Raw genomic sequence first — 27,899 nt, 5'->3', positions numbered from 1 at the left:
CCAAGTTGGATTCCAACCTCACCAAGTTCCATCGTAATCATCATCCTGGCATCCGGATACATGTATGTACTGTATGAATCTGTAGGGGCAGACCGCACGGGTGGCTCAAAAACGTTTCCGCACTTGCGAGCGTTTGGAGGACCCTCGACGAGGGTTCGAGGCGAGGCTACAGCAGCAGTTTTACTACAGCCGAAGTAACCAACATTAGTCCGCCGCCTGCTGTCTGCCACAAAACAAGTTGGTGCCTTGATGACGAGCTGGTTCTGTGTTCTGCGCGAAAAAAGGATGAATGGGCCGCAGCCTGCTTCTGACAATGCATTGCGTCCTCTACTTCACTCTCTTGAATCAATGAAGCTAGCGATTGGCACCAATACCCGCTAACGGACACTATTCTCCGTTCTTCCCTAGCATTTGAGAGTTCAACTTACCTACTTACTCTTGAAAGTAATGTAGAACGACCGGCTATCTCCTAAGTACCCTCTTCTGTCATTCTCTACCGTATCGTACCACAAAACAGGTACACATTGACTCCATATTGATGCCGCGACAAAGCGTCGCTCCGCGGTCGCAACGTCAGCCTGGGCACACCCTCCTGCAGCCGCGTAGCGCCACCATGAGCTCCTTCGAGGCGGCCAAGCCGGCGCGCTCCGGCTCGCGCGTGGCGGCGCTGGGCAAGCGCCCGTCGCTGCTGCACCGCAGCTCCGACCCCGAGTTCAGCGACGCCGAGCTCGACGGTGCGTGCGTGCGACTAGCAAAACAGACCCAAAAGATAATAATCTTCCGACCCTCGAGTCCTAATAAGCTCTCTCTCTCTCTCTCTCTTTGTGTGCTGTCCTGGCCCATTAGACGCCGTGGATATGGGCGAGAACGCCGTGTGGGCCAACCTGGAGGAGCCCATTTACGCCGAGAAGGACGTGGAGATCTTCCGCCCGACCCAGAAGGAGTCCAGTCTCCCCATGTACTACGCCAAAGGCTGGCTGCCCTTCGCGGCCGACACGCTCTTCGACGCGCTCATGGATGCGCGCTACCGCAAGTCCTGGGACAGCAACGTGCACCAGGTGCACGTGGTGGAGCACCAGCACGTGAGCGACGTCATGTACTTCGCGCTGAACCTGCCGTGGCCGCTGGCCAACCGCGACTACGTCTATCGCCGGCGCGTCAAGTTCTACCCGAAGCAGAACGCCTTTGTGGTGCTGTGCCAAGCCGCGCACCACGCGGACGTACCGACCAATGGCGTCCGTGTCCGGGTGGAGACGTCCACGCTGCGTCTGTGCATCCGCAGCATGTCGAGCTCGAACGACTCGTGCGACTTCCACCTCGAGTACGAGGACGACACCAACTTCAGCATCCCGAACTACGTGGTGAACCTGCTGCTGCATACGATGATGCCGTCGTTCATGACGGAGCTGCGGAAGGCGTGCGCAGGTTATGCCGAGTACATTAAGACACTGGACGATAATGGAGTTCAGTGCATTCCCTCCCAGGTGACTCGCCATCGCAGTGCAGTGCTTGCTGCAGCGACAGCGTCCGTGGCGGGGAGTGTGAGCTCCATGGGGAGTAAGGGCGCGATCGGTGCTTCGGTGACCGAGGAGAGGAAGCCTGTGCGAGCTAGCCCACGACCAGGAAGCAGCTTGTTCTTTCGAAGCAAGCGGCCGAAGCGCAAGCCCGGCCTGGTGGGTCGAGAAACCGACGAGCACAGCAGCATGAGCGAAGACTGGGAGGTTGAAGACGCACCTCGCAGCGAACCACCGACTACACAAAGTCTGCGACCGTCTATCATCCATAGATCGCTCTCGACGGAGGTTAGTGCGAGCTATGGTGATCTTGGACCTCGATTGAATCACTCTTCGTCGGCCGGCAACATGGAAATGAGGTCAGTCATGGCGCCTTCGTCAGCGTCCGAATTTTCGCGCGCTAGTTCGGTGGTGTCCGCGCAGGCAGCTTTACATACTGTCGACGGACCGTTGACGCCTCTGGATGATGACTTTACCATTCAGTTCAGAAAGCAAAAGGTTGGTTTGCACCTGGAGACCGACGTATTTTCAAACAAGGTGCTAGTTGCGTTCTGCGAAAAGGACAGCGAAGTAGCAGCATGTGGCGAGCGCATTGAGCCAGGATTCCTCGTGACCTCAGTGGACGGTGTTTCAGTGAGTGATTTTAAGTTTACTGACATTCTGAGCGAGATCCAGCGAGCACCGCGCCCACTCACGCTGGGTTTCACTCATCCCGACAGAGAAGCATCTCTTCAATATCGTCGCTTCAAGGAGCCCCAAAATGTGCTGAGGTGCCTTGTATCTCGAGACGAAAATGATCTACTTGCCGCGTTACGCCCATTAGATGAAGAAGCAGCAGTGAGCGCTGTGCTCAAGTGTGATTTCGTTGCGCCAGCTGCCACACCGTCGAAAGGGAAGTTGAAAGCTACAAACAGCAGCCCGGGACTTGTGGAATCTCCGTCGTCTGAGCATTCAACCCCCGTGCTACATCCGTCCTTGTCTTCCCCAGAACCAGGGGCGGCACGAGTCCTGGTACCAGCTGGCTACTTGGTCTACGAAATCAATGACTCGTACGTCCTGGACGTGCCGTACGCTGAAATCGCTCACTTATTGCGTCGAAGCGGTGATGCATGCGTGGTAACGTTCAAAGCGGCTATGGCAGTTGTAGGTGGAAGCAAAAGGAAGTCGTTGAAAAGCCGACACAAGATCGTCAGACGCTTCTCGGGCGTGTTCCGGAAGAAGCGCAGGGCGTCTGACGCTAGTGCTACAGCGAGTATCAGCTCGACTTCTTCGCGAGAGTGGGCAAGCGGGAGGGGCCAACGCAGAGCCGGGAGTTCTGACAGCGAAGTAGTTCAAACTACCGACACTAATTCTGACGCCTATGGCCTAACCGATTACTCGTCTGTCACAGTCACAGCAGAGAACCTCGACTGGGTGTGGCAGCAGGTTCAGCTTTTGAAGGCAACGGAGCGCATCTTCTCAGCCGCACTCCTCATTGATCGGCTTGAGGCGTTTCTAACAGACACTGGCAGTGCTAACAAGATCATCGCAGCGGCAAAAACAAGAGTATTGCGTGCAATGCACGACGAGCGGGAGTTGATTGACCACATTAAAGAGCGTCGCGATCAAGGTGTGAAGGCGCTCAAGGAGTTTAGCGACAAGGAAGGTGACGATGAGTGGCAGTTTGGACAGACCATGCTGGGTGTGACCACCTCCTGGAAACCCGATGCCGATGGCTCAGTATGGATCAAGTTGGAGGGTCTCGTTGATGGCGTATATATCTTCAATACTATATCGGTGATTCGCGAGGTGGATCTCTACAGTGTATGGACGCCGTTTTGCTCTCAGTCGTTGCTGCTGCAAGACATGGGTCACGTGGAGCTGGCAGCTTACTTGGCGATTTCGTCGCCGTTCTTGCAACGAGACGCGATTATTAGAGCCTTCGGCATCAATGCCGTTTACGAGAACCGCTGCCTCTTGCTCCTCGGAGGGTCAGTGGACGTATCGACAGTGACGAGCCGTGTTCCGGTCCCCACATTGCAAGGGTGGAACGCGGGGCGCATGGAGATCAAGGGGTTCCGCGCACTGATCGAGCCACTCACACGCACGCAAGCGCGCACTTGCATCGTCGCGAACATCGACCCCAAGTGCGCGATTCCTAAAGCGATGCTCAACTTCGGCATCAAGAAGATGGCTGGCATCCTCCTGTACCTCATTCGTAAGGAGGCCGAGAAGATCGAGCACGACCACAAGAAGAACGCTGCGAACGAGCACCTTCGCCGTATCAACAGCGACCCCAGCGGCTTCTACACGTGGCTCAGACCCATCGTGGATAAGTACTTCCTGGACCAACGCAATGGCGACCTGCCGGAGCCGCTCTCGCTAACTGCAGATAGTCCAGTGGAATGGTCAACGGATGCGGATTCGCCTCGTGCAAGCCGCAGCAGGAACACAAGAACCGGCAGTCCGCGTCTAGCCAAGCGGCGCAGCTCGACCCGAATCGCTGCCTTTCAACGCCACGCGCTCACCGCTTCCTCCGTGGACAGCATGGAGACCGTGGCCGAGACCCCTCCGAGCTCAAGCAAGCGCGACTGGAGCGACTACCTGCACGACTTCACCATTTGGCCGTACCTACTGCTATTTATCTTCGCCAAGGCGTCTGCGGGGCTGCCTCTGCTGTACGCGTGCGCGCTCAAGTTCGTCTTCACCTGCACCTGCACGTGGCTCGCCGTCCCCGGCGCCTTCCCTCGATCCACGCGACAGTGGAAGCGAGCGCGGAACGAGCTGGAGCCACTTCGACGGCAGTGCGTCGTGCTGGCAGCTATCTGCGACGTGCTGAGCTCCTGGGCGCTGCGCATCTGGGTCCGCTGGATCGAGTGCTACCTCGGCGCACTGATGTACGGCTCAACTGCAACCGCACTCTGCCTCGCTCGCTCACCGACGGAAGTGCGCGAGTCCGAGCAGTTATCCATGATGGTCGTGTGCTTCCTCTACGCTAGTGCTGTTGTCGGCGTGCAGATTGCAGTCAACCTGTAGCACCGGAAACTATCTGACTCACTTCAACATCCGCAAACTAATTACAATACTAGTCGTAGTGACGTGGTATAGTGTCGCTGCTTACTAATCAAAATTGTATCGGAATACGAGACAAGTATTAACAAAAAGAACCCATAACTTCGGCTGATTTTCGAGTGATAGCAAAGTGGGAGAGCGGTGCTTGCGGCGATTACATCTGGGCGGTGGAGCACTTTACATTTGATCGAGGATGGCGAAGGGCGAAGGTGGCGCGGCCCCCAGCGGCGTCTCCTCCGCCAGCAACAGCGGCGGAGGCTTGAAGCTGAGCCCCATGCGCTTCATGCAGATGGCGCTGGTCACGACGGTGCTCTTCTCCCTGGCTTACATGTACCAGTTCGTGAGCGTCAGCGTCTCGCTGCGCTCCGTGGGCGACTCGGAGTCCGAGGACGGCGTTGGCATCGTGCGCAACCGCGTGCTGGGCCACTCGGTGCTGCACCTGCAGGGCTTCGAGGCCGGCCACAAGTTCGTGAGCGAGTACGACGTGGAGACGCAGGGCCCGCTCTACATCCTGTTCATGAGCGACGCCGACGAGAGCGGCAAGTACTGGTGCCCGGACTGCGAGCGCGCCAAGAAGCCCGTGATGGACGCCTTCAACCGCGCCCCCCGCGGCTCCAGACTCGTGGAGATCCGCGTGGGTCCGCAGCCCTACTGGGCCGACTACATGAACGAGTTCCGCCAGAACCAGCTCTTCTACCTGGACCACATCCCCACGCTCATGCGCTACGAAGGGGGCGGCAACTCGTCCACGATGCTCACCGAGTCCTTCTGCACGGACCCGTCCCTGCTGGACTACGTGTTCCGCGTCAACAAGCCGCTGGCGGGCGCGCCCAACAAGAACAAGGTGCTGACCATGCACCTGCCCGGAGAGCTGAGCGACTACCTGGGCACGTACGATAACTCGTACCCGCTGTTCCTCTTCTTCGTCTCGGGCTACCACGCGTTCAACGGCCGCCTCTGGTGCCCGTACTGCGACCGCGCGGACGTGGCGGTGATGCACTACTTCAACTACACAGCGCCCGACAACGCCGTCATGGTGCGGGTCGTGGTCGCGGACACGTACAAGAAGTGGAAGAAGAAAAATAACCCGTTCAAGCTGCCCGACTTCCAGGAGAAGGTGGCGCCTGTGCGGGGCGTGCCCTATCTGGGCTTCGTCAAGAAGGACGTGCCGGCCAACAAGATCCACGTGCACCAGTTCATGCCCGACTACCCGGAGACCGGCAAGCTGCAGACCTTCTTCAAGAACGCGCCTCGCACAGCACGACCCAAGTAGATTCTAAGCGGATAACATGATCGAACGTTGGTTGACCTGTTCCAGTCATCGCGCCGGGGTTAATTTTAAGCCGTACTGCCGGTAAAGTGTTATTAAATCGATTGGTAAGTTGCAGACTGCAACTTGCAGGTGGTCAAGTTTTTTATTCTCTGGATTTTAATCCAGAGTTGTTGGGTGAATCCCAAAACCCCTACCAATTTTGAAATGATAGCACCATAATAGATTTATGTTTGCAGTCTAACATAAATCTATTATGGTGCTATCATTGCAGTCTGCAACTTGCAGGTGGTCAAGTTTTTTATTCTCTGGATTTTAATCCAGAGTTGTTGGGTGAATCCCAAAACCCCTACCAATTTTGAAATGATAGCACCATAATAGATTTATGTTTGCTTTAAGCCGATGCAATCATTTCACGACAAAACTGAATGTTGCTTGTGCCTCAATACACATCGAACATATTGTGTGTTCTGTTCGAAATTTCCGCGGGCGGTTTGTTGAACCGCCCAAGCCAAATCTCCAGTGGCCACTAGGATTGGTTATAGGCACCCGTTTAAGTACGAATTGATCTTGACATACGGGCACTTGGACCATATGGTTTGGGCCCGGAGATTGAGTAAATGACTTGAGTTTTGTATTTGGCGATTGGAGCGGGGTCTCCAAACCGCCGCGATTTGGAAAATTTGGCCGGAATTCACAATAATGATGGTCATGAAACTCACTCACTCGAGTAACAACCATATGTACCTGTAATATCACATATCAGAGTATTAAATACTAGAGGTCTACTTACCAAAGGAAACGAAGCTCGGAAACCGTAGCAGGATCTTTGCTAAACTGTGGAAGCAAATAGCAGAACGTGATACTTAGTATAAGTGAGATGAATGCCTCATCAGCACACCAACATATACGTGCATTTTGCTAGCATGCCCTCATGTAAAAATTTGAGCGGCAAGGACGCCGGAAACACTGCAAGTAAGCTCGCCATCATGGGGCTTTCGCCCAATGACTAGTGTTGGAGGAGCTCAATCGCGTTGCTCTGATGAGTTGTATTGTAAATGAACACGCTGCAGTGGAGTCTTCACTACAACCTGTACGATACAGGCCGACGCCCCCACCCTTCCAATAGATTAAAAATAACCATGATCATGTTTTATATAATTGTGTTAAACAAATCAGAGTCTCGCGTTAACCCTTTAAATATTAAGATCGACGAGTCGAAACTCAGCAGAACACCATGTCAAGTCAATACCATATTTAATGATACCTTGCTTGGCGTGCTCTCCGGTTTGTTCCTATTGATAGTGAGTGGTTTACACCTCAAACACCGTGTGATAATCAGTTTGCGGGATCACATACGAGCAATCTAAACGATCGACAAGGCACAACCGGCGAAACTGGGTGGCTTCATTGAGCAAAGAGTCTTTGCCAAAGACGTCGATCAAGAAAGCCGCCACCTACTACAAACGCCAACTGTACGTGCGCTTGATGAAAACTACAATCCCTTTAACTTTATTAAATTTATTGAAGACAAAGTTTAGTGAATAACACAAGTGGGGCAATACTGTATCTGTAAACGTTCATCAAAACATCATGACCCATATCAAGCGAGCGGCCCTGTAGACAGCAGTGTGCGATCCAGGTATTGTGCTTTGCATCCAGTTTGCCTTTCTATGTAGTGCACTACTTAGTGTTCGTACTTAGCGGTAAATCATAGTGGCCTTGAATGCGAGTTGCTAAGTCGTGTCTCGAACCCGGTTTGGTTCGGAAATTGCACTTTCTAAAAGTGCCAAAAGGTGCTGGATGTGCTAAATCATGCAGGAGATGGCGTATGCGCACTACTTAGTGCTGATTGACCATCCACGACTTCAGCAATTCGTACTCGAGTACGATTTATCAATAAGTCGTGCTCGATAGTTACAGTCCGAAATGCCAAAAGTCTGCAAAGCACAATAGATGTAAATAAAAAATGAAAAAAAACTCGAAAATCCAGAGCTTCCCCGTGCAAAACACGGCTTTGTTTGAAATTAATTTCAGGTAATAAAAGTATTAGTATTTGGGGGCTCGATGATGTCCGGGACTGTAAATCGATTTGTGGTTTTGGGAAGTTGCAGTTTTGAGAGTCAAAAGTTGCTTTTGACTTGGTCAAACCAATTTTCTGTTACCCGCATTTAGAAACATATCAGTTGGTTAGAAATGCCGTCGAGCAATAGTCGGCGCCATCGCGGCTCACATGGCGGTGCCGGCCTGTGGCTGCGCCGCAACGTGTGGCTCGTTGCGGCCGCGACCTTCGTGGTCCTCTACTGCGCCTTCATGGTGCGCACCACCATGTGGGTGCGTACGTTTGGTGTCGAGCGGGAGCAGCACCAAGCAATGGCGAAAGCCTCCGACCATGAGGCGATGGATGCGCGGAAGGAAATGGGCGCGTTGAGGGGAGAGAATGCTCGGAAGGAGGCGGAGGGACAGGCGGAGGAGGCGGTCGAGAACGGTCGAGAGCAACTGGACAAAGGAGAGGGCGAACAGGAGGCTGTGGGGGAGGCGGAGGCCCACAACGCGCACGCTGACGCGACGGCGGGTCCACACGTATTGACAGAGAAGGAGGAGGACACAGTCGCGTATGATGACAAGGTCCCACTGGAAGACGCGGGGGATGTCCCGATGGTTGGTGCCACATCGAAGAATGAGGTGGATGTACTGACGAATGCTCCTGCGCCGACGGAGGAGACCAAGGCCCACAACTGGACTGCATTTAACGACTTGCCTGTTGCTGGTGGTACTGCAAGTGAGAAAGGTGGAGCAGTAAAAGCGACGGAAGCCCCGGAAAACGAAGAGCCCAAGCCACTGACAGCCCCGGTGACGGCAAGTGGCAATGACACTGAGCATCGGTGGACTGGGGTTGATAAATTGCCAGTGGCTGGAGAAGGAACGATGGAGCTAGATGCACCTGCGCCTCCTGCAGTTATCACTACTGTAGCTGACTCCGGGGAGAACCAAAGCCTGGTTGCACATGAGCCACCCGCTACTTTCACTTCGATGAAGTTCGACACGTCGAGACTCGTTTTGGAGATGCCAGAGCAAGTGAACGCCTCAATTCCGTTCGAGGACCGGCATCAGACGATTTTTGGATACAACGCCACCATGGCATATCTGCAACTGTATACCAAGTCCCCCGATTCGAAAGAGCAGCTCTTCCTGTTCTTCACGTGCAGTGACGACAAGGGCAATCGAGACGACTGGACTCCGAATTGCGCCACAGCTCGCGAGAAGGTATATGCTACGTTTGCCAAGTCACCTTCCACGAACAGGCTCGTGACTATTCACACAGGATCTCGTGAGGAATGGACCAAGTTAGGCGGTAATGCTTTCACCGACGACGATGATCTCCGCCTCAAGGCGATCCCCACAGTTATGCGGTGGGATGGTGGTGTACCCGGCTCACTTCGTTCAACGTGGGGCGTCTTAGTGGATCATTCGATAATGTACGAACCGCTGCTTCGCTACCTCTTCCGTAACGCCGACGAGCAAGACAAACTACTCGCAATCCCTGAAGTGGAGACCAAGGAGATCGTCACGCTGAGAGGATACGCGCAGTACCGGGCGTACATGGAGGAATATGCTCGAAGTGGGTCACGGTATCCGATGTTCATGATGATGGTGTCGGGTCGATTCCGGCGCAACAATCGGCTGTGGTGTCCTTGGTGTCGGCAGTCCGAGATGCCTCTGGAGTACGCTTTCTACGCCTACGCGCCGGCCAATGCCAAGCTGGTCCTTGTCGAGACCTACGACAAATACATCGTGTGGCGAAACCCGGATAACGAGTTCAAGCAAGACCCGCAACTCGCAGTGAAAGGTGTGCCATGGTTCTACCGAGTATTCCCCGGCCCTCCGGGCCAACCGTTGACATACCAGCGAGTCAAGAAGAAGTTCTACCTGCTTGAACAACTGCAGCAGGCTTTTCAAGGCTCGGAATGAGTTGCTACCACCGAGGACGGGATCAGATAATTAGAAATCGGTAGAGGCGAAACATATTTCTATTTCTAAACGGTAGTACGTGGCACTGAAGCGCCAAGATGCCGCCGAAAGCTGGAGCCCATCGCTACGCGAGCAGCAGCGCCCGGCGGCGGCGCTGGATGATCGCGGTGGGCGGCGGGTTCACTCTGTACTGCGTCTTCATGCTCCAGATGCGGCTCTGGTCGGCTGCGAGCTACGCGGACATGCGCGCCAACGCCATCAGCGCTGAGCGGAGCCCCTTGATCATCGACGCGCCACCGATCAAGGTAGATAACGCCATCAAGCCTGTAACTCGAGAAGAAGTTGAGGTGACGCAACGTCCAAGCACCGAGCAAGCATTGAAGACGATGCCTCCTGCCCAACCAGCGGTACATGTGAGTGAGCAGCAAAACCTGCGTGCCTTTGAGCCCTTGTCTACCCCTGGCGTGGTTATCGTCCCGACGCCAGCACCGACAGCAGCAAAAACGGCGGCTCCTGTTGCAAATTTTGGAGCTCCTGCTGCTCCAGCAGCAACATTTGGAGCTCCCGCTGCTCCAGCGACAACATTCGGAGCCCCTGCTACTCCGATGGCTACCCTCGAACCCCGTGTTGTTCCAGTTGCAACGGCGAAGCCGGTGTCTTCGCTCGCGGGTCGCCATGATGTTGTTTCGGGATATGATGCTGCTATGCAGTACTTGGCCAACTACACGATGCCTGCAGGCTCTGATGAGCAGCTCTTCTTGTTCTTCACGTGCGGAGACGAACAGGGGCAGCAAACGACATGGCGCCGAGTCTGTGTGGACGCGTCGAAGCTAGTATACGACGTATTTGCCAAGTCTCCGTCGCGCAACAGACTGGTGACGATCCACGCAGGCTCCAAAGAAGACTGGTCGACACCGAACGCGTTCTTCAAAGACGGCGACTTGAAGGTGAAGATGATTCCTGCAATTATGCAGTGGCACGGTGGTCGTCCCGGAGCGAAGCGCGCTACTTCTGGGATGATTATCGAAGAGAGCATGCTGTACGAGCCGTTGCTGCGCTACCTGTTCAAGAATGAGGACACTCCGGACCCGCTATTGGCACCGGACAAAATCGCTTCGAAGGAGATCGTCTTGCTGAACGGGTACAAGAGCTACAGGCAGTACATCGATACCATAGCGGCTGGCGAGAATCTATCGCTGACGTACCCCCAAGGACCGATGTTCCTCTTGCTCGTCGCAGGTAGACTGGACACCAACGACCGTCTCTGGTGTCCGTACTGCCGCTACTCTGAGATTTCCATGGAGTACGCATTCTACGCCTTTGCCCCACCAGGCTCTCGGCTGGTGAAGGTCGAGACGGTGAACTCGTACGGGATGTGGAAAAACCCTGCGAACGAGTGGAAGCAGGACACGGCGTTGAAGGTGCGAGGAGTGCCGTGGTTGTACCGAGCTACATTGGACTCAGAAACACACACCTTCAGCTTCGAGCGGTACTACGAGCGCTTTGACATCCCCGACGCGATGCGAGGTGTGTTCCAGGGCTGGAAGAACCCGCTCTGACGGATGCATCAATAGATTCTTGTGCCGATTGCCTGTAGTGTAGTTAAATGGCACGTGCCGAGTGCAACTTCCTCGAGTAAAAGTTGTATGTAGCCATGTTGACACGTAAAACTTGAATTTCTAATGGCGTAATCCATTTCTACATGTAAACTGATGCGATATAGAAATTAACGATAGACGAGTTCAGTGAACGGCAGTTGGGAAAGTATGGCCGAGCCTCGCTTCGGACGTGATCGTCGACGGCCGCAGCGCCGCGGAGCTCCCGGCTCCAGGCGCACCAACCCGTGGTATGTGCTCGCCATCGGCTTCTTCGTGGTGTACCTCATCTTCCTGGTGCGCTGGCGCTTTGGGAACGCTTCTGACCTGGAGGGCTCGGCCCCCACCGAGCAGCTCAGCAACCTGCGCAAGGCCAGCAACCCGCAGCACGTGCAGAGCGACGACGCGCTGGACGTGGAGGTCGCGGCGCAGCTGGAAGAGCAGCGCAAGAACGAGGAGCGCGCGCGTCAGATCCCCATCAAGGTGGTGCTGCCAACGACTCCCCCACCCTCTGCTGCCCCCAAAGCCACAACTGCCGCAGCTCCTGCTCCTGAAGCCACTCCTGAAGCCACACCGGTCCGTGCTATCGTAACGGAGAAGCCACGGGAGCTGGAGCAGGTGGCGGCAGCTGAGGAGCTTGAAGGCCGCGTGCCCGGGATGCCGGCGCCCGTGATGGAGGAGGAGCCGGTGCAAGCTACAGAGGCGGCGGCTGTGGCCTTGCAGCCTGCGGCGGCTGCACCGGAGCAGCTTGCGACGAACGCAGTGCCAGTGCAGGTGGCGCTGGTTGAGCCTGTGGTGCCGTTTGAAGCTAGACACCAGGAGATCTCCGGGTACGAAGCGACGATGAAGTTCCTGGAGGGCTACCAGGCCAACCCGGACGAGTCGCTGTTCCTGTTCTTCATGTGCAGTGACGAGCAGTTCAAGGCCAACGACTGGTCGGAGGAGTGCGTGGAGGGCAAGAAACACGTGTACGACGTGTTCTCCAAGTCCCCCGGCCGCAACCGACTTGTGACGGTGTTTGCGGGGTCGGACAAGTACTGGAAACACCAGAACGACTTCTACAACGACCCGGATCTGCGCGTGAAGGGCGTCCCGTGCTTGATGAAGTGGGAGGGCCACAACGGCCAAACGAGCGGGATGCTGGTGCAGCGGTCTCTGTTTGACGAACCGTTCCTGCGGTATTTGTTCAGGAACACGGACCAACCGGAAGTGCTGTTCGTTGCGGACGATATCAAGAACAAGCAGATCGTTACGGTCAATGGCTACGATGCGTATGTGGACGCCATGGTCAAGTACGAGAAGGAGGAGAATCCCGTCCCCACGTTCCTCATGATGGTATCGGGTCGGTTCAAGAACAACAAGCGGCCGTGGTGTCCGTACTGTCGGTACTCCGAGTTGCCTCTCGAGTATGCGTTTTACTCTTACGCCCCCAAGAACGCGCGGATGATTCGCGTCGAGGTCACCGACTCGTACTCGGAGTGGAGGAAACGGAATGAATTCACGCGGGACGAGAATCTGCAGCTCAAGATCGTCCCATTGATGTTCAAGATCGACCCCATTCCAGCTGCCGGCCCGAATGGTACCAAATCGATCAAGTTTGTCCCACACAAGATCCGGTACGACGAACTAGCCTCGCTACGCGAGTTCTTCACCAGCTTCACATAGATTCAAGGGAATGTTGTCGAGAAACACCGCAGATGATGCTGTCGTGTGGTTGGTACTGTATACCGAATTCGATAGAGCGCAACTATTTTCTTGTATTCTACTGTACTGTTATTATACTTGTGCGTCTAGAATTACTGCAGAGGCTTCACCGCCATGTACTTGTAGAACTGACGTCCGACACAGCTCTATCCTCTTGGCGTCGTCGCAGGGACAGCCTTTGCCTCACGGACTCGGACATTTGGTCGACGATTCCTCGTTCTCCGAGGAACCCGAGATATCTGGTGAAGCTGAGACCGAGGAACTCCTCGATCATCCGCAGCGCAACGCTGATCTCACACGCGTCGCTGTCTGGCAACACGCGGACGTGCTGGCGGAGGCTTCTAACAGTGAGCAGACACACGGCCACGAACTCTCGGAAGCGAGCCTTGCGCTCATCGATCATTTCGTCTTCAAACTCATCAGAAGACGAGCTGGAGAAAAGGCGCGAGCCCCACACCCGTCGTGAAGGGAACGTGGTTTCCACGATAGAGGCCAGCACATTCTCGCAGATCGGACAGCGCGGCTGACGGCGGCGTCTGCCCCGACTAAAGTGCTTGACGAGTTGTTGTCGGAGCGCTCGGAACTCCGAGAAGCGGCGCACCACGCACCACTGCTGCTTGCTCAGATGAACTTGGACCTCGTAGAACACCACGCCGTCTTCCAGCCGCTCAATGTGCTGTCCAGTCACATGAGACGATAAATAGTCCGAGTACTCGGCTTCTTCACGAAAGAGCTGTAGATCCTCGCTGCACTCGCGCAGAAACATCGTGCTTGACCGCGGAGTCGAAGTTTGTTCCCGAGTTGAGGCGCGCTGTCGTCTGGGTTGGGTTTCCGTCGCCGTTGTCGATGACCTGGAAGGCGTTGAAACGAGGGACCCGTGTGTATGCCGCCTCAAACTGCTCCGAGTCTCCGTTGAGTCGTCACCGCTTCGTTCGCGGGACAGCGACAGCAGACTGCGCGCCGACAAGCTGCATCGCCACAGAAGCCTCGGAATCTTCCCAGACCTCCCCGCTGCTGCGGACGCGCGGGTTTCGCGACTTCTAACGCTATTAGCGGTCGGCAGCCCGAACGGGTCGGCCGGGAAGATGGACTGCCTCATGGCCTCCTCGATCGAGCTGCACGTCGAGGCAGTCGAGCGCATGGGCGAGCTCGAGGAACACATCGCGTCACTTAACCTCATTCCGGAACGGCAAATGCAAGACTGTTTGCTGGCGGCGCAGAAGGAGAAGTACCAGTGATGGAGGCTAGGCGAGCATTCCAGAGAGGACAGGACGCTACGCTGGACTGCGTGCAGCGTCGCACCTTTTTTCGAGCCATCAACGCAGGCTGGCAACCCGCGGAGCGGATGCGGACATCGAGACAGGGATATGAATAGCGAGCAACAAACGGATGCAGGGTCTCACAGCACGGGAGGATGGAAGGGATCGCTAGAAAATGGCGTTGGCATGGTCAGTCACGGGGCAATTGCGAGTGCTCCACAGCTTGCGTTCTTGTGGCTTGGAGCAATCGGACCGTACTGGCAAGTCTCAATTGTGCGGTGATTCGAAACGGCGCGCGATCTGCCGGTATCACTCGGCGCAACCTGAAAGAGGGTTGGTATGCGTTGCGACGCACGGACTTTATGCTATATACCAGCCAGCCACAGCATTAACGCTTGACGAACGCAAGGCGTTGGTGGCGCCGCCGCAAGCTTCATACGTCACGTGGTCAGTCGGACACCAGCAGCGCTTTGAGCTTTGGGAGATGGTGGATATCCGCACGTGCTCGCAGCTAGAATAGCCGCCCGGTGTTGAGCCCAGCATGAGGGAAACGGATCCCTTCGCAACGCTGCCATCACGGCAGCATCACTTCGGGAAAAGATGCCGCTGGTCCCGCCCATGACGGAGCATATCGCTGCGCCCCACGCTGACCACTTTTGGTGCAGTCGCTCAGCTGTGCAACTCGAATCGATTCAACTCCGAATCCTTTCCCCCTCATCTACTGGCGCAATGGACGGACCCACAGGTCGCGAGTGCCAACCGTTTCAAGGCGAGCAGAGTGGCCAGCGACGCAATTGCTGGCGACTTGCACCTCGGCAGCCGACCTAATGCAACTGACGTACTGGTACACCCCCTCTCGAAACCGTTATATCGCCTTTGTAACGGACGGGCTCAGTTGTGGCCATCAGTTGGTACCGTACCGGTACTTCAGGATGCGACGTCGAGTGCTGCTGCTCTTGCCGGCGCACCGCACGCGGCAGCCACAGCCACAGTCGCAGCTTCTCGTGCGATGGCAGTCGGCTGCTTCGTCCTCTTCGCAGGATTGGCGCCGGGTCGTGGCGGACTTCCAGCGCAAGGCCAATGACACGAATGCGTCACTGCAGTCCAAGGACGTCGAGAGCGTCGTGCGCGTGTGCACGCAGAGCAACCGCATTCGAGAGGCAATCAACGCGATCCATAGGGGGGAGAAGCGCGGTGTCACGGTCCCATTAAGGTCGCACCTGCAGATTTCCTCCTCTTTGGCCCGAAAGGGCCAAGCGGATCGGGCGCTGGCCATGATGCCGGAGCTGCGCGAACGCTTCGGGGACGCGTTCAACGCCGCGTCCAACGACCGGTACAGCGTGTACGACCCGCTGTTGAGCGTGTTCAAGGACCAGGGCGACTGGCGGAGCACGCACGCTGCCATCGCGCAGATGCACGAGCTGGGGATGACCCCGAGACTGCGCGCCTTTCGAGTGCTCATGCTGACTGCGGCCAAGGCGCGACAGAAGGAGACGCTGCTGACGACGCTGCAGTTCGTCGAGAACAAGTTCCCCGGAGTTTGGATGCACGCAGCCACGCTGACTGCGATTTGTCAGTCGCTGGTGGAGATTGGGGAGCACCAGCGCGTGACGGAGATCTACCACAAACTGGACGCCGAATGGCTCCAAGACCACGCGAGCACGTTGCTGTTCAACCAGTTTGTGCTCGCTGCAGTCCGCAGTGGAGACAGCGAGAAGAAGCATCGAGACCAGAAGCATAAGGCCGCGTTGGGGATGCAGATCGCTATGGACATTCTGGACCGCATGCAGGAAGCTAGCAATGCGGCGCCCGACGACTTCACGTTTGCGACGTGTATGAAGGGATTGGAGAAGCGTGGCCAGTGGACGGACGTGCTTGATCTGTTCAACACGATGCTAGACGCCCAAACGCGCAGTCAGAACGCACTCGGCGATATAGAGACGAAGTCACTGATCAACGCTCTGTCCTGCGCCAGTGTGATCCGCTCGCTGCACAAACTCCACGAAGCCAACCAGCCCGAAGATGGACAGAAAGACACGCCCAGCTCGCCTAGAAGATCGAAAACTGACCAGCGCAAACTAAAGCAGGACTTGTCGGTCGTGCTGAAGCAGCTTCACACGGTGGATCTTCGGAACATCGGACACGCTTCGACTCTGATCGATACGCTGGACGAGTTCAGATTGTTCACGGCGGCACGCCAGACCTTCAAGCGCGTGCTGGATGAAGGTATCATCGAGAAGACCCCATGGCGTCTGAAAGACGGGTTTGAGATCGACCTGCACACATTCTCTCGTGGTGTGGCGAAGTGCGCCGTCGTGTCAGCTTTCGACGAGATCACGCGCTCTCAGCAGGGAGTTAGCGCTGTGTCTCTTGCTGGGAATGCACCGCTGCAGGACGTTCGCATTATCACGGGCGTGGGTAGACGCAGTCAGACATTCATGAAGCCTGTGCTACGCCACGAAATCACGGAGCTACTCACCAAGTCGAGTCGACCGCCGTTGTGGCCGTCTTCGCATCCGACCAACCCTGGAGTTCTACTCGTCCGCCATAACGCGCTGCGCAAATGGCTCCAGAAAGGTGGCGCTATCCGATACTTTTGACCCCCTAGCTGGTCGTAAACCCAACAAATATTGCTTGCTTACACATATTCTACGCTACTTATCTACTCAGTTTCTTTTGTGCTACCACTGCCGCTGCACGTGCAGGTGTCTTGAGGGTCCGAAACCTTCCTAATGGCGTCCGTAATCGCGAAGAAATACGAGTGATGCTCAATCTCCAGGTAGTCCAGGATGGACGATTCATCATCAGCGGCAATCGGTAGCTGGTCTGCGGCCTCGATGAACGTCATGGCGTCCAGCTTCTCGTAGCTCAGTCCCGTCATCTCCACGAACTTGCGAATGCGAAAGTCTCGCGGGATCTTGCCTACGATAACTCCATCGGGGGATTTCACCGTGTCAGTGTCCACAACATCAGCGTTCAGCTCCGAGTCTGAAGTCATACTGCGGCGGTTCCAGTTGGCCGAGCCGATGGTCAAGAACACGTCGTCGATGATCATGATTTTGCTGTGGATGTATATCTTCCGGTCGGCTTTGGTGGTGTAGAGCTTGAGTTTGTTCGGGTATTTCGACCGAATAGGCTCGACCATTTGGTACAGGTACTTGATGTACCCGGCGTTCGTGAACGGCCCGGTTTCCTCGTTGGCAATGACGATGAGGCGCTGGATGTTGGGCATCACCTCCATGATCGCGTCCAGCATCTCAGGCACCAGCACGAAGTACTGATCCTCGATGTAAATGAAGTTTTTAGCGTTCTTGATCGCCTTGATGTGTGCCTGGAACAGGGAAGTTTCACCGCGCGGCGCGAACTCCTTGTAATGCTCGTACAAACAGCAAACGTCCGTACAATCTGGACGCTTTGCTTGCCGAAACTCGCTGTCGTGTTGCTGCTGGCGTAGTCTAGAGGAGGCAGGTGATCGTACTTCGGGTTCTTAAAGTCCAGCAGGTCGTCGTTAAGGCCCTGACACGGCAAGTAGTCGGAGTTCCAGCGATCCAGGAAGTTGGTGGCGACATCCTTCGCTGCCGGGCCGTGGATACGAATGTGGCCGTCCATCCAGCCTTTCTCTCGGAATGTAATGTGACCCTCATCACGGATCGCAGTGGCGTTGTGGTAGATGGTATCCCACCGATCATTGGCGAGATCAATGCCACCGACATAAGCCACAGGCTGAGCGCGTTCGTCCTTGGAGCTGTTCACTGCAATCACCATGTTCTTCTGGTGGTGCGAGGATAACGCCTTCGGTAGTCGGTCGTCAAAGATAAAACTCCCTTGGCTCCGTTGATGGACGACGCGGGGATACTGTTGATAGCGTCGCGAGCCTTGAGGATGTAGGGCGTGTATCCGACACCGATGTTGGCCCAGGCCAGGATGTTGACGCTTCCACCTCGCTCCACAATTCCAGTGAAAACCTCCTCGAACCCCGTAGTCTCACCCGTAGGATCGATGTCAGGTTTGAAGGGAACGAGCGCTGCTAACTACGCAGCGAGCATGACCCGATCCCCCTCTTTCGTCGAGCTGAGATCGTCGTAAACCGCGTTGAAAAACTCGTCGGACACCGTGTAAGACGTCACCTTGTTACCGGTCGAGTACACCGCCATACCCTCGCGAGGAATCCCACCTCGGGACTCGGTGATCTCCTCCTCAGTGAGGAACCAGTCTTCGGCGTCCAGCAGAGGCTGTCGAGGCTTGATGTCCGACCCGTCAGAGAGATCAGCGCTGCCGCTGGCATCGATGTTTGTGCTGGTGCGGCTTTCGGAGGTTGAAGACCCACCGAAAAGGGACGAGAAGGAGCACCACCGCCAACGCGAACACCAACGCAGCGAAGAGCATTGCTTTTTAGACTCAAAGGACCTGACCGGTCACGAGTCAGCTCAGTTGTGCACAACTAGAAGTGATCGCTGCATTCGGCCTTACTGTACCATGCGAAGGGATACATTGTGATGCCGAGGATAGTTTTTTGGGATGGTAGTGGTTTCCACCTCAACAGGTGCTTCGTGTGCTGACATGATGCCGTTGACCAGATTAATGGCCCAGCGGCACTGCTGCTGTAGGAGGTTTCGGATCCAGGTCTGCAGGTTGGAGGTTGGTCGGTTAGAATCGCTCTCCTCTCATCTGTCCAGGGTGTGCAAGTCGCCTTCGCAATTGGAACTTTGCCTCTACGATCGCTTTCGCGGCAACAGTTTGCTGAGACCGAACACCAATCAAAGAAGGGGCTTGAGACGGTACTGCACCTTGTCAAGTTGACAAGTAGCGAAAGGGCCTTACCGCTACCCGTTCAGTGCGGCCCGCACTTCAGTGTACATTACATGTATGGTCCGCGTCGGTTTGCTTGTTAGTATTTGCCACGGGCTCCCAATTCGCATTGTGAAGTAGAATTGTGAAGTAGAATTTCGGTGAGGCAGCACGTGAAAATCCCTTACATCAGTTCGTACATGTCCTTCACAGCAACGAAGTCTGTCTGTGAAGTCGACGTGCTTGAATATCAAACAGCGAATGCGAGGCGAGCCGTTGTTAATCAAAAGTCTCAGAGCAATGGGCTTAGTAACTAATCCATAGTTAGATGATTTATCGCTTCTTCCTCATACATGTCAAGCCAGGTTAGCTGACATCGTCACCTATGTGGTCCTGGATAACCCCCGAAAACAAGCACAAACTTCTATTCCTTCTCCTCAAGCCTTGATAAATTCACGATCAAGTTTACTCCGTTTCTTTAGTGCTACCGCTACCGCTGTATGTACAGGATTCTTCCTGTGGGTCTGAGACCTTTCGCATGGAGTTCATGATGACGACGAAGTAGGCCTTGTGCTGGATGTTGTTGTTGTCCAGGATGGACGACTCGTCGGCGACAGCGATTGGCAGTTGGTCCGCAGCCTCGACAAACGTCATGGCGTTCAGCTTCTTGTAGCTGAGCCCCGTCATCTCCTGGAACTTGCGGATACGGAAGTTGCGCGGCAGCTTGCCCACAGTGACCCCCTCAGGGGACTTGACCGTCTCGCCGTCCACCACATCAGCGTTGAGCTCGGAATCGGACGTCATACTGCGACGGTTCCAGTTGGCCGAGCCGATGGACAGGTACACGTCGTCGATGATCACTAGCTTCGTGTGGATCAGGATGTCGCGCTCAGCCTTGGTCGTGTACACTTTAAACTTGTTCGGGTACTTGGATCGGATAGGCTCGACACTTTCGTAGAAGTACTTGATGTATCCTGCGTTCGTGAAGGGGCTAGTCTGCGGGTTGGCAATGACAACGAGGCGCTGGATCTTGGGCATGACCTCCATGATCGCGTCCAGAAGCTCCGGCACCAAGACAAAGTACTGATCCTCGATGTAGATGAAGTTCTTGGCGTTCTTGATAGCCTTGATACGCGCTTGGAACAGCGAGGTCTCTCCACGCGGAGCGAACTCCTTGTAGTGTTCGTACAGGCAACTGAACGTGCGAGTGATCTGGACGCTCTGCTTGCCCAGAGACGCGGTCGTGTTGGAGCTGGCGTAGTCAAGCGGAGCTATGGACTCGTACTTGGGGTTCTTGAAGTCGAGCAAGTCGTCGTCCAGGCCTTGACACGGCAGGTAGTCCGAGTTCCAACGGGCCACGAAGTTGTTGGCGACGTCCTTTGCTGCAGGCCCGTGGATGCGGATGTGGCCGTCCATCCAGCCCTTCTCGCGGAACGTGATCTTGCCCCTGTCACGGATCTCAGTGTTGTTGTGGTAGATGGTGTCCCATCGGTCGTTCGCGAGATCCAGTCCTCCAACGTACGCAACAGGCTGGTCATCGGGATCTGTGGAGCTGTTGGCCGCAATCACCATGTTCTTCTGATGGTGGGAAGCCAGCGCTTTGGGTAACCGGTCGTCGAAGATCAACACCGCCTTGTTACCGTTAATGGGGGATGGCGGGATGCTGTTGATAGCGTCGCGAGCCTTGATGTTGTGTGGGGTGTAGCCCACTCCGATGTTGGCCCAGTTAAGGATGTTGACGCTCCCGCCGCGCTCCACGACGCCCGCAAAGACCTCCTTCACGCCGGTCTTCTTTCCTGTAGGGTCCACGTCCGGCTTGAGAGGAACGAGAGCTGCAAGCCACGCTGCCAGCAGGACTCGGTCTCCTTCCTTGGTCGTGCTGAGGTCCTCGTAGACGGCGTCGTAGAATTCATTGGCCACTGTGTACGACGTCACCTTGTTGCCTGTTGTGTAGACCGACATGTCGTCACGAGGGATGCCACCACGGGAGTCGGTGATCTCCTGCTCGGTGAGGAACCCGTCCTCCGGGTCCAGAAGCGGCTGACGGGGCTTGATGTCGGTTCCATCGGACAGGTCGGCGTCTTCGCTCCCAGTCGCAGCTTTGTCGCTCTGGCCTGCTGTCGAATTTCCAGAGGATTTCGAGTCCCCGCTGTCGAACAATGACGAGAATGAGAACGCCGACACAGACGTCGGTGCCGTCACCAAGGCGTTAGCGAGGGCGATGAGGACCAACACGCTTTTCATCTCGGCCGGTAAAAAGTCAAAGTGCCCGAGAAATTAACCGAGATCAGCACAGGTTCCGCAGTTCTTGGAGTGGCTTCGCTGCCTGCTGTTCGACGCCTATGATACCACAAAGTGGTCAATCAGCACCTTGGTCACCTTGCACGCGAACGCATCGCGCAGCGCTATCAGCTCCCGCAGCTTCTTGCGGCCAGAGTGCGAGATGCGCCTAATAGTGAGTCCATTTCGCCGCATGAACTTGCTGCACCACGATTTACGTGCGGTGGCTGTTTTGCTGTCGAGGAAGCCCGGCAAAATCACCATGCAGTGCGCAATGATGCAATCCATCGACACGGCCCGCTCTTCACGCCTCTCGTCCTTGATCCAGCCCCGTAGTTCTTCCTCGACATGCAGATGGCGAGACGCGGCCACTACCACCTACAGTCAGCTTCTTAGCTCGCTTCTTGTCTTCAACAGCCGCCTTCATGGAGTCATAATGGTGCTCCCAGTACTGTAGCGTAGGACGCGAAAAGTCTCGGCCAGTGCAAAAGGCCACTCGGGTTTCACCCGATGCAGCGAAGTCCTCGACGGTCTTGATCTTGAATTCGATGGTATGGGCGAGCTTAATGCGATGCGGCCGAATGCTCTTTCCCCAGATTTATCTACCTTCTTTTGAAATGCGCTCACATCCAACCACCTCTATACGCAATTTTGATTGGCCAATGACAACCTTGACTTTCTGAAAGACTTCGCACCCGGCAAAACTGCTTTAGTGAAGGGTGCCAAATCTATCAGGCTTTTGCGGTAGCGTGTGGGATGTGAAGCCTCGGACAGCTCTTGTCCGGAACTCTTTGTCGCAAGAGTCGGGAGCAGAATCACTGACTGGTGCACACTTTCCATCACGTGGCAAAATTATACTTACAGTACAGTACATGAACTTACAGTGTACATGCCCGGTTACTGTTTCCTGTGTTCCTTACCAGCGCACCATCTGAAAAATTATTTTTCAGAGTGTATTTTTCAAAAATACACTGTGGAGGTGGCAGTTCTCGCTTTGGAGCTCGAAGCGACGACGAACTGCATTTACTTGAGAGGAAAATTGGTTGCTGGATGTTATTGTGGAAACCGATTAGATTGCCCGAGCGGATTAGCTGATAAAGCAGCGTTCATGAGAGATTTGACTGGTACTAAATCAGGGATCCTTATGATTTCATATGGCATTGGTAAGGGTATAAATCGGTGTAAGGTTAATAAAATGGGGGTTGCCTCATTACCCGCCAGAAATACGACGAGCGACCACTTACCGCCACGAGCTGAGTGATTCGCGTACCTACTAACGAGAAATAGCATCGCGTGCATTAAATACGCTTCTGTGAGCTTCGATGTGTACTGCATTCTATTTATCAAGTTCTGAAGTCATGTATTTGCGCTGTCATTTCTCGTCAGCATTAGCGTTTGTCGGTTTTACGTTAACTCGGCCACCGATTGCCGTGTGGGTGTCGGACATTCGGGCTGATTAGCATGCAAATCAGCCGTCCCGGGCTTTGTAAGCCGTGGAGCAGCTAAATCAGCTTGCCACATGGCGTTGTAGGCACAACTGACCGCTCTGTCAAATCAGAGTACAAATCTTAGTCTGTCGATCTAATTAGGAGGTCAGATTTAGCAAACCAGACCCGATTAAGCTTAATCATCTGCTTAATCAATCGATTTATATCCCAATTAGACAATCTAATCGGTTTCCACAATATTGTATGATTATGAAAAATATTCCCGCACAATCTGGTGAAGTGCCCAGGTGTAAAATTTACCATTGCTGGAAACATGGCATGTCTAGGGACCTCGCAAGCGTTACGATTTAATGTGTCAGTGTCTTCCGATTGTGTTTAATGGCATTTCGACCATCAGCTCGGAATATGTCCTTGTCAAAATTTAGCTGGCGATCAAAACTCGATAAATGCAACAAAGTCCGCGGTTCACTGCGTTACTTGCAAACGCTGAACGCTAGCAACCTAACTAGGCTACGTAGAATGCCGATGCCTCGTGGAGCCGCTCCACGTTTCGAAGTCGGCAAGTCGCCGACACTGGATGTACATGCACGCTAGCCCCTTCCTCTTAGGCGGTCGGGTCGGGAAAAAGTGTTTTCCGTCAACAGTCGATGGTGGGGATTAGACAACGTACATACATGTATTAAAATATGTTGTGATACTCAGCAGAGATGTCTGCCATGTCAAACCCGAAGTTGTCTGCCTGGTAAAGTTGTCACAACGTCGCGTGAAACGAAAGTCATGTTTTGGTTATGTTATCAAAATGTACTTCCAATATTCTGCTTGCGGCAAAGGTGTACTGTAGAGACATAAATCCATCCTCATTCACATGCACGTCGTGGCTGATCTTTTATTCAACTCACCAACAGGACCGTTGTTTTGACTTCTTCTCCTTGTTGCACCAGATCGCGAGCACAACACGTCCGTAAACCACAACTTATCGCCTGGGTGACCAAGACGACTAAAATCCAGGTACCGGTTGATGCGCTGGAAACGGCGAACCCCACGGAATCACGATCATAAGATCGAGAGATTCAAGATGGGATCAACATTTCCACTTTTCCCCGGTCACCAGCGAAACAAGGGCTAAATGCATGTCCGTGTCTTCCTGTCGGCGCGAGTGATAGCAGCGTCTTCAGCTTCTTCGTCGGCGTTTTCCTTCTCTTCTTTGTTTGATGGAGACGAAAAGGAATCAAGCGCTTCAGGTGGGGCTTCGTCAAGTACCAGTGACATCACCGAAAGACCCGACGGTACATTCCAGCAGCCCCTCTTGGACGCGGAAGACTGGTTCCTTTCCAAGCAAGAAATCACGGCCTCGAGAGGCGGTGTGCCAAGGACGGATCTGTCAGTCTACACGACCGGCAACAAGGTGACTTCCTACACGGCCTCGAACGAATTCTACAGCGCGGTTTACGATGATCTGAGTGCGACCAAGGAAGGAGACCACGTTATGCTTGCTGCGTGGCTCACAGCTCTCGTTCCCCTGAAGCCAGACGTGGACCCTACAGGCGCCAAAACGGGCATCAAGGAAGTGTTTGCAGGCGTCGTCGAGCGAGGAGGCAATGTCAGCGTCCTGAACTGGGCCAGCATTGCGGGCGGATACATCCCTTTCAACATCAAGGCTCGAGACGCAATCAACAGTATTCCTCCGTCTAAATCCACCGGAGCCAGAGCGACGTTCCTCTTTGACGACCGCGTCAATATGATCGCTTCGCACCACCAGAAAACGCTAGTGATCGCGTCAAGTCGCTCCTTGGGGAAAACCGACCAGCCCGTTGCGTATGTGGGCGGGTTGGACATCGCGAATGACCGATGAGACACTAGTTACCATAACAGCACAGCCATTCGTGACGGGGGAGGGATTACCTACAAGAACAAGGGCTGGGTCGATGGCCACATTCGCATCCACGGCCCTACAGCCAAGGATGTGGCACACAACTTCTTGGCCCGATGGAGCTCAAAATACCGCCTATGCCGGGTCTTGACGACGACCTTCTCAACTTCAAAAACCCGCCGTACGAAGACCTTCCACCACTGGGCTACACAAGCAGAGCGTGCAGATCACACGAACCTTCAACTGTGAGTACAAACACTACAAAGAGTTTGCCCCGAAGGGAGAAAACTCGTTGTTTCACGCCCGAATCAAGGCCATCAAGAACGCCAAAAACTTCATTTACATTGAAGATCAGTACTTTGTGCTGGTTCCGGAGCTGCTAGACGCTCTGATGGAGGTGATGCCGAGAATCCAGCGCGTCATTGTCGTGACGAAAGAGCAGACGAATGCGTTCACGAACGGAGGGGTACATCAAGTACCTCTACCAAAACGTTGAGCCCATTCGATCTAAGTACCCGGACAAGTTCGAGATCTACACCACCAAGGCGGACCGGAAACTGCTCATCCACAGCAAAATCGTGATTATCGACGACGTGTACCTGTCGATTGGCTCGGCGAATTGGAATCGCCGTAGCATGACTGCCGATTCTGAGCTGAATGCCGACGTCGTGGATACTGATACTGTGAAGTCTCCCGACGGAGTAATGGTCGGCAAACTGCCTCGTGATTTCCGCGTCCGTAAGTTTTCGGAAATGACGGGGCTGAGCTACAAGAAGATCACCACTATGACGTTCACCAAAGCTGCGGACCAATTCGCCATCGCCGCTGCCAAGAAGTCAACGATCATTGCTCCGTTGAAGTCGGAGCACCACGCGTACTTTATCGCCATCACCGACGCCAAGAGGAAGATCGCAGACCCGCAGTACACGTGCATCGCCACCAGTAGCTAGAATAAGTTCATATTGTCATTTCCATTTTTTTTGTTTCTTCCTAGAAAATAATGTTGTGGTAAGAAAACATTTTGTCATTCGATTGATACTAACGTTGCGTTCACGGGTCAACTTGGATGGTCGTGTAGTTGATGATCCACTCCTGCATAGCGCGTGGCATGTCCACCGCTTTCTGCTCTACTTCGTCCCAGAGCAGCAATTTCTTGTCCTCCTTGGCCTTCCTCTTCGCTTCGACCATCGTGCCGTATCTCTCCAGTAGGTGATCCAGGAACGCCTGCGGTGGCTTGACGTGGTGGTGGCTCACATAGTGCCAGTATCCCTCGGGCCAGCAGTAAACGCCGTCGGTCATGGTGCACGCGCCCATGACTCGAGGCTGCTCCAACGCCAGCGAGCAGTTCGGGAACCGGCAGAAGCTGTAGGCGAGCTCGTGGCTCTCCACGAACGCCCCGCGGGTGAGGTACCACTCGATCGTCTTCAGCAGCGCCGGGTGACACTCGGCGAACCAGGCGTCGTCCACCAGGAGGAGGGGGTTCGGTCGGTCGGCGTCCGACGCTCCACCGCCGCCGAGCTCCTCCTCCGAGCACCAGAAGCCCACCTCCTGCAGCATTGTCGATGGTGAATCTGCCGTGTCTCGGCTAGGTACGGTCTCAGTCACCCGCCAGGATGGCAAACACGAAGGCGCGGACACTGTCGGCTATGCGCTCCGGAGCCGGACACCGCACCTCGCAGCATGATCGCTTGAACTGTCGTGTGGGTGGGCCTTAGACAGTCGGCATGACCTTGACGAGGTCGGAGGTGGTGGTTGAACATGCGTGTATTGGCGCTGGTACATTCGTGCAAGCACGATACAATCATGATTTGTATTGGGAATTTGTGGTCAAATATGAGTAATGCAACATTTACACTTAGCTTTTGTATTGCATATTATTCTTGCTAGACTGTAAATTGCCAAAATAATTGGGAAAATGTTGGGATACACACGAATCGATCGTGATTGGCTAAATTCATTGAAGATCTTGTCCTGATTGGATAGATGCAATGACAGAGAAGCGCAAGGAATGCCAAGTTGGGAGAAAGCTTCCTTATCCTACAATAATACAATACGTCCAGCAGCTCGTTCTTCTGGGGCTCACCAGTCGATCACATCGCCCTTTCCAAAGTGGAGAAGCTGCAACGGGTCTCCAATCTTAGCACGAGCAATAAGCCTCGCCATCCCTTCAACACTTTCTTCAGGTTCCACAGCTCCGTTGAAGTTGGAATACGCAGTGTTCACGTTGCCCGGGTGGAGCAGCAGACATCCGATGTTCTGCGGCTCCAAATCAATCGCCAAGCTCTTCGTGAACACATTCAGTGCGCCTTTCGAGGCGCGGTGTGCGTACGCTCCGCCCGAGCTATTATCCGAGATGCTGCCAATCCGCGACGTCACTTGCGCCACAAAAGCGCTCCCTCTCGCGCTCACCGCCAACTGCAGATTAGGCAGCAACGCGCGCGTGACAAGCAGCGGTCCCAACGCGTTCACCTGAAACTGGCGCACACAGTCCTCCGGCGTGGTCTCATCCAGGTTGTGCATCCCAGTTGTACCCGCATTGTTAATGATCAGGTCGATACACACGCCATTCAGCTTCCTCGCCATGTCCTCAATGGACTTTTGCTCCGCCACATCCACCTGCACCACGTTCCACACCTTTAATCCTTTCAACTGCTGCTCAAAGTCCACACCACGACCAACAAAGATTAGACTACCGAAAAAATAACAACATCGATAAAAAAATAAAGTGCCCACGTCACCTCCTTGGCCTTGTCCACTGCTCGCACCGCCGCGATGACATTCCAGCCCTCCTTCAGATAATGCTTCACAAAGGCGAGTCCGATGCCTCTGCTCGCCCCGGTTATCAGTACCGTTTTGGTGGCAATATCACTCGTAACCTCCGTGAATCTCGGACTCACGTGGACTGTCGTCGTCTCGAGGTGGACAAGTTGTCTGCCTGGGGTGTCCCTCGCCAAAGCCAAGTGGTCCGTCACGTCGGTGACTGTCCTCTGAGGTCCATCAGCTGTTGCAAGACCATTGTCGTCTACTCTCCGGTGCCTGAACTGGCGGAAGCGGATGCCGTGGCGCCCCATAAAGTTGGTCATCCAGCCCACGGACAGCCCCAAGTTGGGGCGGCGCTCGGCCGGGAGCTCCCCCAGAATCTCCTGCG

At 54.7% G+C, this 27,899-nt stretch overlaps 12 protein-coding genes across 12 annotated transcripts; 7 read left to right on the top strand and 5 right to left on the bottom strand.

The window, feature by feature from the left end:
- Window positions 1-613: 613 nt before the first annotated feature.
- On the top strand, window positions 614-4,529 carry PHYSODRAFT_479879 (hypothetical protein; the record flags this gene model as incomplete). The annotated part of the gene is made up of 2 exons (XM_009522745.1): window positions 614-734; window positions 847-4,529. 2 exons carry the CDS (start codon window positions 614-616, stop codon window positions 4,527-4,529), a joined length of 3,804 nt encoding a protein of 1,267 aa, XP_009521040.1.
- Window positions 4,530-4,839: 310 nt separating this feature from the next.
- On the top strand, window positions 4,840-5,838 carry PHYSODRAFT_478912 (hypothetical protein; the record flags this gene model as incomplete). Its single annotated transcript, XM_009522744.1, has 1 exon — window positions 4,840-5,838. One exon carries the CDS (start codon window positions 4,840-4,842, stop codon window positions 5,836-5,838), a length of 999 nt encoding a protein of 332 aa, XP_009521039.1.
- A 2,925-nt stretch (window positions 5,839-8,763) lies between these two features.
- PHYSODRAFT_487096 (hypothetical protein) lies at window positions 8,764-9,807 on the top strand (the record flags this gene model as incomplete). Its single annotated transcript, XM_009522743.1, has 1 exon — window positions 8,764-9,807. The coding sequence occupies one exon, from the start codon at window positions 8,764-8,766 to the stop codon at window positions 9,805-9,807; it is 1,044 nt and encodes a 347-aa protein (XP_009521038.1).
- Window positions 9,808-10,511: 704 nt separating this feature from the next.
- Window positions 10,512-11,366, top strand: PHYSODRAFT_481600 (hypothetical protein; the record flags this gene model as incomplete). The annotated part of the gene is made up of 1 exon (XM_009522742.1): window positions 10,512-11,366. The coding sequence occupies one exon, from the start codon at window positions 10,512-10,514 to the stop codon at window positions 11,364-11,366; it is 855 nt and encodes a 284-aa protein (XP_009521037.1).
- Window positions 11,367-11,573: 207 nt separating this feature from the next.
- PHYSODRAFT_312065 (hypothetical protein) lies at window positions 11,574-13,067 on the top strand (the record flags this gene model as incomplete). The annotated part of the gene is made up of 1 exon (XM_009522741.1): window positions 11,574-13,067. One exon carries the CDS (start codon window positions 11,574-11,576, stop codon window positions 13,065-13,067), a length of 1,494 nt encoding a protein of 497 aa, XP_009521036.1.
- Window positions 13,068-13,212: 145 nt separating this feature from the next.
- PHYSODRAFT_312064 (hypothetical protein) lies at window positions 13,213-14,286 on the bottom strand (the record flags this gene model as incomplete). The annotated part of the gene is made up of 1 exon (XM_009522740.1): window positions 13,213-14,286. The coding sequence occupies one exon, from the start codon at window positions 14,284-14,286 to the stop codon at window positions 13,213-13,215; it is 1,074 nt and encodes a 357-aa protein (XP_009521035.1).
- Window positions 14,287-15,297: 1,011 nt separating this feature from the next.
- On the top strand, window positions 15,298-16,965 carry PHYSODRAFT_480910 (hypothetical protein; the record flags this gene model as incomplete). Its single annotated transcript, XM_009522739.1, has 3 exons — window positions 15,298-16,047; window positions 16,108-16,341; window positions 16,438-16,965. 3 exons carry the CDS (start codon window positions 15,298-15,300, stop codon window positions 16,963-16,965), a joined length of 1,512 nt encoding a protein of 503 aa, XP_009521034.1.
- An 81-nt stretch (window positions 16,966-17,046) lies between these two features.
- On the bottom strand, window positions 17,047-18,751 carry PHYSODRAFT_247755 (phospholipase D-like protein; the record flags this gene model as incomplete). The annotated part of the gene is made up of 6 exons (XM_009522738.1): window positions 17,047-17,058; window positions 17,091-17,741; window positions 17,768-18,157; window positions 18,187-18,330; window positions 18,415-18,661; window positions 18,693-18,751. 6 exons carry the CDS (start codon window positions 18,749-18,751, stop codon window positions 17,047-17,049), a joined length of 1,503 nt encoding a protein of 500 aa, XP_009521033.1.
- An 867-nt stretch (window positions 18,752-19,618) lies between these two features.
- Window positions 19,619-21,397, bottom strand: PHYSODRAFT_285118 (phospholipase D-like protein; the record flags this gene model as incomplete). The annotated part of the gene is made up of 1 exon (XM_009522737.1): window positions 19,619-21,397. The coding sequence occupies one exon, from the start codon at window positions 21,395-21,397 to the stop codon at window positions 19,619-19,621; it is 1,779 nt and encodes a 592-aa protein (XP_009521032.1).
- Window positions 21,398-24,007: 2,610 nt separating this feature from the next.
- Window positions 24,008-25,701, top strand: PHYSODRAFT_326727 (phospholipase D-like protein; the record flags this gene model as incomplete). Its single annotated transcript, XM_009522736.1, has 4 exons — window positions 24,008-24,696; window positions 24,754-24,844; window positions 24,966-25,217; window positions 25,264-25,701. 4 exons carry the CDS (start codon window positions 24,008-24,010, stop codon window positions 25,699-25,701), a joined length of 1,470 nt encoding a protein of 489 aa, XP_009521031.1.
- Window positions 25,702-25,801: 100 nt separating this feature from the next.
- Window positions 25,802-26,308, bottom strand: PHYSODRAFT_479160 (hypothetical protein; the record flags this gene model as incomplete). Its single annotated transcript, XM_009522735.1, has 1 exon — window positions 25,802-26,308. The coding sequence occupies one exon, from the start codon at window positions 26,306-26,308 to the stop codon at window positions 25,802-25,804; it is 507 nt and encodes a 168-aa protein (XP_009521030.1).
- A 518-nt stretch (window positions 26,309-26,826) lies between these two features.
- Window positions 26,827-27,822, bottom strand: PHYSODRAFT_555450 (hypothetical protein; the record flags this gene model as incomplete). Its single annotated transcript, XM_009522734.1, has 2 exons — window positions 26,827-27,403; window positions 27,490-27,822. The coding sequence occupies 2 exons, from the start codon at window positions 27,820-27,822 to the stop codon at window positions 26,831-26,833; spliced, it is 906 nt and encodes a 301-aa protein (XP_009521029.1). The 3' UTR covers window positions 26,827-26,830.
- Window positions 27,823-27,899: the final 77 nt, after the last annotated feature.

The sequence above is a fragment of the Phytophthora sojae genome (assembly GCF_000149755.1).
Source record: "Phytophthora sojae unplaced genomic scaffold PHYSOscaffold_2, whole genome shotgun sequence".
In the NCBI taxonomy this organism is placed as follows: domain Eukaryota; phylum Oomycota; class Peronosporomycetes; order Peronosporales; family Peronosporaceae; genus Phytophthora; species Phytophthora sojae.
The sequence above is the reverse complement of the archived record's forward strand: the minus strand, read 5'-3'. Positions and strand labels throughout refer to the sequence as shown.